The sequence below is a fragment of the Pseudopipra pipra genome, chromosome 1 (genome assembly GCF_036250125.1).
Source record: "Pseudopipra pipra isolate bDixPip1 chromosome 1, bDixPip1.hap1, whole genome shotgun sequence".
NCBI classification, from domain to species: domain Eukaryota; kingdom Metazoa; phylum Chordata; class Aves; order Passeriformes; family Pipridae; genus Pseudopipra; species Pseudopipra pipra.
The window spans coordinates 139,801,696-139,813,848 of record NC_087549.1 but is presented as its reverse complement, the minus strand read 5'-3'; the positions used below and the strand labels follow the sequence as shown (position 1 = coordinate 139,813,848).

Sequence of the window (12,153 nt, the reverse complement as noted above, 5' to 3'; positions counted from 1 at the left end):
AGGAAAGTGCTCATTGCCTTGCTGCTGCACAGACACTATCCTGAAAGTTTAATCTAAAAGGTAAAAAAGCAATTACAGAAGAGGCTCCACTCTTGACAAGCTGTCACAAGTCAGTATTTTTCAAATGCAGCCGATAGCCAAGGGGAGTGAAACAATACATTTAACTCATTTTTCCCAACTGCACAGGCATTAATATATTTAAGTAGTGCGATAACTAGAAAGAGAAAAATACTGTAACATTTTGGTTTTAATAAAATCTATTAAAACATTAAATCACCCTAAATCCATGCCACTGTGGTTTTTCATGAAGTCAGGGCTAACTTCTCTTCCCTCCTGCCTATGGGAAGAGAGCAGAGCGGGGGGGCGGGGGGGCAGGACCTGCATCCAAGCAGAAATATTTATTCAGTGAAAAGTTGCATCTAAACATTGATGTTTCAACAGAACTTACTATTTGCTTAACTGAATGTTATAGATTTGCCTAGAGATTCACATTGGGGAATAAAAGTCACATTTTTAGGCCCTTTTAGCAACACTGGATGACTTTGAAAAATTTAGGATTTGCTCATCACTGTTTCAAAGCCATATGATCTGGGGCTAGATTTCCTGTTAAGTTATTAGGATTTGGATTTGCAAGACAGGTGTTTGGCATTTCTGACTTTCTGCTCCCTTTAGTATACATCAAACTGAGCATTAATCTGCTGCAGTCTTGAAAGTTCAAGTCAAGGTGGATTTTGTTTTGCTTTTCCCCCTGAAGGTCAGTTCAGGATTGAATCCTTTTGTCAAGGTTGGCTGGAGAGCAGAAGGCTCTTAATCTGCAGGCACTGTGGCTCCCTCCTGGCTTCCTTCCCTTGCAGTTTGTTTTACTTCAGGATTCACCTCCTGGGATTGTAAAGGCTGCAGATGAGGGTTAGAGGTGAAACAAAGAAAACGAGGTTGGTTGTTTATTTAGAGGGAGCCAGGATTCATAATGTTGGAGACACTGGGTCCCTCCCAAGAGATAACCATAATTTTACAGCACCTCTCATTTTTTTTTCCCAGAAATAAAATACAATGACAGATCCAAAATACCATTTCCCCAAGTAACTCCTAGAATCAAAACAAGGAAGAGTTTTTTCCTGCAAAGTGACCAGACACTGGAACAAAATAAACATGCTTCCAGTCACCTCCATGTGGGAAAACATCTGAAAAAAAAAAAAATTAAGGCAATTTTGCCTCCTTCAGAGACCTTCTTCTTTTATTCAGTCAACTTGTGCCTCATTATGGTGGGGTCTTTTTTGACAGTAGTTCATTTTTTCCTTGGTAAATCTTTTTCACTTGGTAGGTAATCTTCTTATCTCCTTCCCTTTCAATGAGAAGGCCAAATTTTGCTTTCATTTATTCACTGTGGAACCTCACTGACCAGTAGCTAACAGGCACATCCCATCCCACACAGGCAGCCTGGCAATATATTTTCCCTCTTCATACTTTGTTTTAACAATCACAACAGCATCAAGGGAAGGTGCAGATGCATCCATTACACCGAAGAAAAAAACTTGCTCTTTTCCCAGGCTTTTTTGGGTGTTTGCCCTCCAAGGCATCATCCATTTGCAATGAGATCCCTGGGTTTACGACAGAACAAGTGGTTGTGCAACAACAAAAACTGGATTCCGGGGTCCTGATAAGAGAAGACAAGTGTCCTGCGACCAGACTCTGACCAGTCACCCCACCACTAATCTGGGTGAATCAGCTGACGTCAGTGGTTTTATGTTAAACACACACTGGGGTGAAAAATGAGAGTCGCGCTCAGCTCCGGCAGCTCAGCTCCAGCAGTCTGCTACCAGAAGTGGCTGCTTACTTTCAAGCTCTCTGCACAGCCTGTAATCACTCAATATTGAAACCAGATTTACAAGCTCTTTAGAGGAGAAGTTTGTGATTTCCAAAGCAGACGCATTTGGTATTTCAGAAAAAGGTCAAGCCCCCTGTGGAGTAAGGGGTTTTTAATAGAATCAGTTCAGCAGGAGTTAAGAGGAGACATACCAACCCAGCAGCTCGCAAAGCCAGGAGAGGCAGAGACATAAGAAAAGCCACAACCATTAGTGTTTTGAGGAAAGAATCGAAGAAAGAGAGAGGCACGTGGTATACTAAATTGTGGAGTTTTGATTTTATTTATTCCAATCCGAGAGACCTTCTCAGTTGGAAATAGAGAGAGCTGCCCTTCTTACACTCTCAGGCTTGCAGGGGTTTCAAAGAAAGGAGCGTTTGTTATTGTCTGCAGGGGAAATCCGAGAGTGTGTAGCACAATGGCAAATCCAGGCTCTTAACTCAAATGCATTTGAAAAGGACAGCCTTTGCTTACTGTCTCACCTCTTCAGCCTTCAGGCTCTGGCCAGGCTCTTCAGCTGTTAATATCTGTTGTAACACTAGGTTGGGTACAGTGGGTGTCTAGGACTTGTTCCATGCTGGTACAGCACCCAGCAGCAGGGAACATCATCAAAGACCCTACTTGTCACAGGAATACAAGTTTTCTGAATGGAAAGCTGGTGCTGCTGAGGTCTGTAGGCTACATAAGCAGCCACTACAGAAATACTAATCGGCAATGCAGCTGTCTACTGCTTGCTCCGACACCCTTCGGACTCTGCAGTCAGTAGTTTCAGTGAAAAGATTTGGGGCTCGTTCCATAACTCACATAGCTGCTGCCAGACAGACACCAGAGCTCATTATAGTTTCTTGAATACAGAGGCTTTAAAATAAATTGGAAATACAAATTTCATACTGTCCCGGTTTCAGCTGGGAGAGAGTTAATTTTCGTCTTAGTAGCTTAGAAGACTCATAGACCAGAAACTTCTAAGCCATATCAGCTACCACACCTTAACTAGATGTACTCCAACAGGTAACAGAACAACCCCAGGAGACGGGAGCTGTGAACTCAAGCCCCGTCCTCAGCGACTCTGTGGCACTGCTCCCATGACTGCAGGGGATGGCAAACAAGATCTTTTCTTCTTTAAAACATCTCCACAGCAAGGGGCCAATTAGAGCATCCTGGTCTTACTAGCCTTTTAATGGCAAGCATAAATAGGCCCTTACGTATTCAAATCAGCAGCAAATGAGTGGTGAAGGTCACAGGATGCTTAAATGACTATACAACTGCTCCATCTGATTCCTGGAGAAAGCACTTAAAAGGTTCAGCTATCAGATCTTCTAACTTGTCTAGTCATAGTAACTACTGGTGCAGCTACGCCTGACAGACAGTATTTGTCTCTTTCAGCATCAAGTTCCCAGTCAGCCATTCCCAAAAATAATACACTTGGTGGAGCAGACAACTGCCCTAGACTTTCAGATCAGTGCAAAGGAAGAGCAGAGCTCTTATAGGAAAGCAGCACTTTGAAAGGTCAGCCAGAAGACCACAGGCCATATTCCAAAAGAAGTTATGGCCATGTAATTTCTTAAACGTTAGCAGCAGGAGGTAGAAATCAGAGAATACAATTTTTTGCATTAAAAGCAACTCTACAGGCACTTTGAGGAAGTAAAAAGGGTCAGCAGCTTGAGGTACACAGAAGAAACTAATCCTTCTAAACTGCACTTTAATATTGCAAACATGGGCACGGTGGGACCTTGGCATTCCCGAGGCTCTCACTGCACTTGGCTGGTGTGAGTGTTTAACTGTAGGGGTAAGTTTGCAATATCAATACCTCTGTTTGCACAGCAAAGTGACCAACTTATCTCCAACAACAACCCTACTGCATAGTTTAAGTGTACTTTCAGGAACGCCAGCTTATGACTTAGAGGGACAGATTTTCCTTGCTTACATCCCTTTGCATTTCAGGCTGCATATCCCAAAGGAATCTACCACAGTAAACAGTACTCGGGATCAGAGCATTGCTGCAAGGTTGTTGTAACCCCGTGTGTGCCATTCCCTTTTTCACTCCTGGCAATAGTAGGAGCTCAACATCACAGCCAGAACAGGAGGCAGAAGCACTTCTAAAGCTGTTTAAAACATAGATGAATAGTAGACTCCTGCCAAGTTTTATCTTCTGCAGCAGCATTTTGGATGCTTCTTTCACCATGATGTGGCATCAGCCTTTTAAGCAAATCTACTTTAATTACTGCAAAGTCTAATAAAGCAAGAAAAATAAATACAATAAATTCCTTGAATAATCCAGAAGTTGTTTGTTTTTAGCAACAAAGCATTGAATAAATGAAACGATCAAGTGAAGCCAACTAGTTGCAGGAGTAAGAAACAACTAAATGCACAAATATTGGCAGGGAAGAAAAGCCACCTATGCAAGAGCATAAAGGAGGAGCCAGAGATTAAAGAACACTGTTGATACTTCAGTCCCACACAAAAGTAGCAGCATGTGATACTTAGTTACACGACAGAAGAGCAAGGCAGATGCTTTCCACTACGCCCAGAAGGGCTATAAACAGGAAAAAAAAAAAAAAAAAAAGAAAAGAAAAAAGCAAACCACAGCTGAATAGGCAGTGTGGTTTTGGGGTTTCCCTCTCCTCCCCCCAAAAGTTAGAGTGTAAAAGGTGTAAAAGGAAAACAGATCATAGAAACAAGAATAGTGAGACAAGGAAGGAAAACCGGCTATAAAGAATTAGGAGTCTCTTTCTGACATGGTTTGCACAGAGAAAGGAAGTCTTTCTTCATCAACAGAGAAGAAGAAATAGTTATCACACAAAGCTTTGGAAGAATTCATTGAGTTTATGAAAAAAAATTCAACAGCCAGGAACTGAGGATGTAGGTTCACTGTTACTTGAAGTATTAAACAATATAGCTGCCACCTTCGTTCTGGAATAACCACCTAATTTCCTTCATGGAGTAGAAAAAGAGTCTGTTTTCAGAATCTAATTGTTATGCACGGCATTACCATGCATATGACCTTGATTTGTTTCCCACTACCACCCCAGAAAAAACCTGTTTTCCAAAACAAAAGCCACAAGCAAGTTTCAGACAAAATATATATATTTTAAAAAAATCTTTACAATAAGTCAGGAAACATAGGAGCTTGCACACAGTTTATTATAATAACTCGGTTCTCAGCTCCCTACAGTTCAGATAACCCTGGTGACAGTGTTTACAGCTTCTAACTTTTGCTTTCATAACTTTGAAGCAAACAATACATTTGAGTGTATTTTACTCTGTGCAAATAAGACAACTTTTGGAATCCTTCAGAAGAAATATCCAAGTTTCTGTTTGCGAGGTCCTTTGTTTCTCAAAGATGATTTATGAGAGTTTTTGTTTTAAGATAAAGTGCTCCTGTCCAGCAGAACCCAAAGGCCTTCTTCTAGAGTTCAGAGAGCAAGTTCAGCTCAGATTAAAAAATAATTGGTCATACAAATTCCAGCTTCCCATGTCCGCTGTACATTCCCCAGTGGACTAGCGAAAGAATTTTATCATTGCTGAGGTCTGAATGTCTCATTTTATCACAGGTCATGCAGCAGTTCTCGTGACCAGTCACAGGCACCATGCATTCCAAGTCCAACTTTGCCACCTGCCCTTTTTTCGAATGATGTCCATGAAAACTGTAGTGCAAACGGGAGAGCATTTGCTGTCGTTGATCTTGCAGTCTCTTGTTTTCACTCCTGAGCATCCTCAAGGCCAGCATGATAAGGAGCACCAAGATCAGCCCACCAGCTATAGGAACAGCAATTACAGCTGCCCTGAACCATAACTCTTTTGAAGAAGTCAGTTCCTGCACCTTGGTGATGAGATTCCTGCTGCTGTCATGTTGGTATCTGCTCCCTTGTCCTGAAAAGGGGAAAGATGTGAAGCTTATTTCAGGATTTATTTACACTGGTTTACACATAAGCAACTCCCCTAAATCCCACACTGACAAGTTTAAGGAGCAACAGCTACACTCTGCAGTATCTACAGAAAATATTCCTGCTAAAGAAAAAAAGATGAGTTTCTAAGGCGGCTTATAACATGGAATTTCTTACTCCAAGAGCTGATTTCACAGTGAAAATCACTGCCACTGATTCTTAGAAGTAATGTCAAAAGTTGGCAAGAGAGACTTCTAACGGCGGAGGGGGACAGACAGAATGCTCTGAGGTCAATGTGATCAGGCAAAATGTCTGCTTTATTAGAGGGAAGACAACTTATATGCTGTTTGTGACACAGAGACATGTGATTCTTTTCCAGGTTACATTGGATACATAAGGAAAACACACTGAGCTGTACAGTACCAATTGGACCACAGCAGGTGTCCATAAAACTTGTTTTCCTGCCAAAATAACTCCTCCTTCACCTTGGCACAAGGCCTGCAGCCATATTAGTGGCGCAGGATTTTTTTTTACTGTCTGCACCCAGCCATGCCAAGGCAAAAGGTTGCAGAAATGCAATAGAAATTGTTCACACAATTTCTGCCCTCCGACAGACTTCCAATATTAATGCAGATAAAAAAAGCTAATTGGCCGAGATGCTCCCCCGCATCCAGCCACCCACTCCTCTCTCTGGTGTCTCTACTTACATTAACAACTAAATCAATAACAGCAGACACACAAGGGTTAGCCTGTCGCCAGCCTGATGGCCAGAAGAGAGATTTCACTGAAGCTTTATTGCCCTACCTGAAGTATCGCCCCTGGAAGGAGACAAAACATCATGTAGTCCTCTGTAATTGCACATATCTTCATGACAGCATTCCAATGTGGACATGGTGGTGGTGCCAGAGTGGTTTTGTGCTTGTTTGGCTTGGCAGATATCAGCTGTGCTTGCAATAGAGTCCAAGCAGCCATGAGTAAGCGGGGAATGTGTATTCTGAGGATCAAGCAGTCTGGAGAAGCAGGCACTAAGCTCAGATTTGCACATATAGCCGGTTGCAACACAGTGTGCAGCATCACAGTAGCATCTGATCTCACCTAAAAAAAAAAAAAAAGGTGTAAGATAGGTAAGAATTTGGTTCCCCAAGGACACCTCACTAGATATTCTTATTAGCCACAAGGATCACACAACCAAACTCAGTGCCAGTTTTGAGGTACACCCAGAGACTGTAGATCCAAAAGAGCCTGGGTTGTTTCCTTCCCATCACTGTACAGTGCTTACCTCGTTGTAACCTTAATCCCTGCAAGTGCCTTGGGGCACTCGCTTTAATTACTAGAACCACGGTCCTTTGAATTAAAGCAAAAGCATTTCACTAAAACAGGGACTTGGGGGAGAGTAGGGGTGGGGGATGTTACAGTGGCTTTTTTTTTGAAGGTAAATAACTAACAAGACCATTTTATAGCTACTTCCACTTGCTGTCAGCAGTTGCATTTAACCGCATTTAAAGCGAAATCCCAGTTCTAAAAGCAACACACACCTTCAGTCCTAGAAGAAAGTCACATCTATGTTTTAACCATTACTCCAGGAACAGCATTCTATTTTTATAAAAGTAATATTTTTTTTTTTAACCGGGCATAAGCACACAACAAAAATACCAGGTTTAAATATTTATGTGACAAATGAAAAAAAAAAAATCGGAACTGCTGAATTCTTTATTACCTCTCAATACTGTGCCAAAATTTAACAGGTTTAGCTAACACCTTATAAAGCTATTAGCTAGAACCATTACCATCCAAGTCTCCCAGTCAGGAAGGTTTTTTCTGTGTGAAACTGAGCAACTATTTGTAATTTCTCCAGAAAGAAAGAAATTCTTTAAGTAGTTATTCATGAAAAACGGCTTTTTTATCAGTATTATATAAAAAAAAAAAGTTCCATTTTACAGTTATTTTGTTCAGAGGCAATGTCTCTCAACTCAAATTTAAAGTCATTAAATGGGGTGAAATTACAAGGCTAAAAGCTCCCCCTTTCCTCTCTCCAATTTCACATGCAATCCAACATGCAGTCAAAAAGGGGAAACACTTGGATTGAAAATCCTCTACCGGCTCTATGAAAAAATCTCAGGAAACCTCAAAAATTTCTGAAGGAAGCGATAAAAAGGTTCCCTTCATAAAACTCTTCATTTTGTGCTCTCCAAACTGCTCTGGTACGAATTAAACATGTCCTGTGCTGTAGTGAAAACTTACTCTTTCTAGGCAAGTTGCAACTCAAACATAATTCAATGTGCCATCGAGCCAAGGTTTAAGAGGAAGCCAGATTTTGGAGTCATCCTTGGAAGAATGGACTTAAAACTACTTCTGATGTGCCCGTTGTACGTGCCATTACAGTGGCACCAAGGCTTTTAAAGTCGATCAAATTGTCAGATTTCTTCCTTCTACAGTCAGCAATTCAAAAATCAAACTACAGGTTTCCCAGCTGCCACCCCTTCTTATGATGCTACTTGCCACCTATACCTAAAACAAAACTGTTTCTGCAAGATGTTAAAAATCATCCCAACCAAGTTAGTTTCCCCTCATTGGGCCACTTTAATACTTTCTCCAAAATGCTACTGCAGGCTCCAGGCCTTGAAGTTCCCGCTGCTCTTTAATAACTCTGCTTAATAGAAGCCAAATGATGGAGTGTCTCACTGTCTCCAGTCCAATTCCCTTGGGCTTTTAGACTAAGTAACCTAATTTTTCATGAATTCACACTCACTGTCATCCAGCATGTTACAGAAAAAAAGACTCAATCGTTTTCTAAGCATTCCATATGAGGTCTTCCCCCTACCCTCTCTGAGAAAAATACTCTTCATAATTTTCTCACTGTATGAGTTAAAAGTAAGATGCAAACATGGCACAGTACCAGAGCTGACAGTCCTTTCATGAGTTTCAGCACAGCATGGGAATAAAGTGAAACAATACACATATTTTCATTTTAACTGCTTATACAATCACGTTTAAAAATCTATGTTTTATTGACTTAAGACAATCTTACGAACAAAATCTGACAGGCTAGTCATCAGGTTAATTCAACTGCTTTTTAATTAAAGCCACGTTTTCAGTGAAACAGAATGGACTTTGTATTACTGTATTAAAACTGTATTTCTGTCAATTCATAAAGTTTCTTCCTGTTCTATGCAAAAGGCCAGAAAGGGTATTTAGTATTTTGAAACAGTGAACAATGCCCTTCTGTTCCCTCCTCTTTCTTGTTACTGTATGTAGCTATTAAAGAAAAATGTCTGCTTTTAGTCAAGATGGCTACAGGAGAGACTGCAGGCTTCTCTTAAAGCTTTTGAAGTCAACAGCAGCCAGAAGTCTGTGATCCCCTAATTATATCATTATCAGGCACATAGTTTCAGTATCTGCGACTTCACATCACTCAGTCACTCCCTGTTCTGCCCGCTTTGATGGGGCCAGCAGGCTCCCCCCTGCACGCTGCAAGGCTGTTATTTAGGGTTAATTACAGCCTTCCTTCCAAAATAAATAAATACTGTCGCACATCACCACCGCGCTAACTTATCCCTTAACCTCCTCCCCGGAGCATGGCGATTACCGGCAGCCAGCGGGTCGCCTCTGCCCCGGGAGGGCGCTCCCCGGGCGGCCAGACCACAGACCACAGAGCCCCCACAGCCCCCGCGACCACAGAGCCCCGGCGGGCCGCGACGGGGCCGCCCCTCCGCTGCCGCCGGGACACCCGCGGGGCCGCGCCCGGACTGACCGGCACCGGCGGCCAGGTGGGAAGGGAGGGCAAGGGAAGGACGGGGCGGTAGGCGCAGACCCGGTGGCTCCTGCCGTCAGCAGTGGCTCGGCGAGGGGCCCCCGAGACAGCGTCGGCCCGGCTGCCCTCGGGCAGCAGCAGCCCCCCGGGCACCCCGCTCGCCCCGGCGCGGCCTCCTCACCCCCTCACCTCTGGTGAGCAGGACGGCCATGGCGCACAGCTCCAGTTGCAGCCAGATGAAGATGTAGCTGGAATGGCGATCCATTTACCCGGCGCCGCTCGCCGCAGCCCGCAGCGCAGGCACGGCCGAGCCGCCGCCCGCCCCTGCCCCACCGGAGCGCCGAGGAGCCGCTCGCCCGCGGGCAGAGCCGTGGCGCGGCCACCGCTGCGGCGGCGGGCCGGGGGAACGGCCGCGGCTCTCTGCCTTCCCTCGCCCTCCCCTCGCCGCTCCGGCCCGGTCCGCAGGAGCGGCAGCGCTGGGAGCGGCCGGCGCGCCGGCTACGCCAGCGAGTGTTGCCTCACTGACACGGCGGCGCCGCCGCCGCCCGCCCTGTAAATACGGCCGGGCCCGGCGAGGGTCGCCCCGCCCCCTGCCCCGCCTCTCCTCCCCATTGGCTACATCTCTCGGGAGTGGGCGGGGAGATCGGCGGGCAGGACGGCCCGGCACCTCCCCATTGGCTGCGCCGCTCGGAGGTGGGCGGGGACTCCCCTCGCCCCGCCCCGCCCCCCCGACCCGCGGCGCCGCGCGCTCCCCACCAGCGGCGCCCCCGGGCGGCGGCGGCGGCTCCGGGCTGGGCGGAGGGGCGGGGGGGAGCCCGCTGAACTCGGCTCGGGCATGGGCGCTGTGTGCGGGTGCTCGGATCCCCGCGGCGCTGCGGGGAAAGCGGCCGCTGGCGGCCTCGCTCGCCGCGTTAGGTTTGAGGCTCTCCCGGGTCCCCGAGATAGTCCTGTGCGGAGGCAGCAGCGCTGAGTTCCACGAGGAAATGTCACGTCCTGGCTGCGAGTTCGGCGGAGCTGCGATCAAGGGATGGATGGATGGATGGATGGATGGATGGATGGATGGATGGATGGATGGATGGATGGATGGATGGACAGATGGATTGGCAGCTCCTCAGCCCCGGGCTCTTGATGACGGGCAGCGCCGGAGCGGGACCAGGCGGCGGCCGAGCCCTCCAGCCCGCTCCTGCTGCCCCGGCGCTGTCGCCAGCCCGGCCCTGCCTGTCCGCTCCCGACCCCCGGGGCTGTACGAGGTGCAGAAGTGTTGTCACAGCGGGGCCGTCGGCAGTTCCATTGCAGCCGGGGCTTTTTTTCCGAGGTTGTGGAAATCTTGAGTTAGGGCTTGGCGCAGTGCGGAGCTAACAGGCGCCGGCTGGAACTGGGGTGCAGCTGGGATCTCCATCCCTGGCCCCACGCCGCTCTGGAATACACCATGTGGCTCTGGGGGCTTCTGTGTTTCCCGCTCAGCCCCGCAGGGTCTTACCTGCTGCTATCACATCCAAGCAGCAACAGCAGGCCCGTGGGACCGAGCCATTAGCAAACATACCCCGCAGTAACTCTATTCTCTTTCCAGTATTTCCTTTCCAAAAACAGCTATTGGGGATGGAAGCATAAGGTGATGTTCTACCACCGAGCTCTGACACAGCTCCTGTAGGTCATGTTAAGCTTGGACAGTTTTCTTTCACGTGTTGGTCCTGAAAAAAATGTGTCCCTTAATTAAAATTTGTTTGCTAACTTAGTTTTCTTCTTTCTATTCTCATTACATTTTATAAGCCCTGGTTTCTGCAGCACTGACTGTTTCCCATTTATGGGCAAACTGCTTTAAATATTTGGGTCCGCTGCTAGAATTAAAGCTGTTGGATGATGTGCCGATAATAAGTTAATAGCAAAAATTACTTTAAAATTTTTATTTTTTGTGAGTCTTTAAAGACATTTTCAATAGAGAACATTATACCTTGTGACAGAGACATTCCTCCCTAAAAGAGAAAGGAGGAAATATGAAATCTGAGACTGAGATAACTCTAGTTTACTTTGGCAGAGAGGAACAGACTGGATCCCCAGCTAATTAGTGCTGATGCCATCACATATTATAATGGTTTTACTGTGAATCTTGCCATTTGCATATGTATAAGATAGATACACGTGTGCTGCACCACAGTCTTTACACTTATGTTATACATATTTGCACTCCACCACAAAGTAATTTTCTAATTCTTATTTCTGTTTAGAAATTACAAAAACAGCAAGAACAGCCAAGCCGTATCTCCCGCTCTGGCACCAGCTATCAGACACTCATTTGCAAACATCCGAAAATATCATTCATTATAACTTAGAATCATTACAGCAACATGTGCAATTCTGTTTCTCCTGTTCCTACCACTGGTGACAAGCGCATTTAGCAGATCTCATTTGTTACATGTGATACCGACAGACTGGAAATGGCTTTTATTTGTGGAGCCACATTACTGCAATAAGTAACATGAGAGACTCCCTGAGTATTATAAACATCCTGGCCAAGGGAGCACAGACAGACTAACCAGAGGGCAATGTGCTCGAGATCAGTTTTGAACAGCAAATTTCATTGACAGCTGTCAAGTTTGAATTGTGAGGTACAATTTACTGTAAAAAAATTGCTAATTCTGTATGCTACAAGCATGAAA

General features: G+C 45.5%; 1 protein-coding gene across 1 annotated transcript; it reads right to left on the bottom strand.

The window, feature by feature from the left end:
* Positions 1-4,927: 4,927 nt before the first annotated feature.
* Positions 4,928-10,018, bottom strand: BAMBI (BMP and activin membrane bound inhibitor). Its single transcript, XM_064636439.1, has 3 exons — positions 9,686-10,018; positions 6,550-6,840; positions 4,928-5,731 (listed from the first exon to the last, which is right to left on the bottom strand). Exons 1-3 carry the CDS (start codon positions 9,759-9,761, stop codon positions 5,313-5,315), a joined length of 786 nt encoding a protein of 261 aa, XP_064492509.1. The 5' UTR covers positions 9,762-10,018; the 3' UTR covers positions 4,928-5,312.
* Between the last annotated feature and the right edge of the window lie 2,135 nt (positions 10,019-12,153).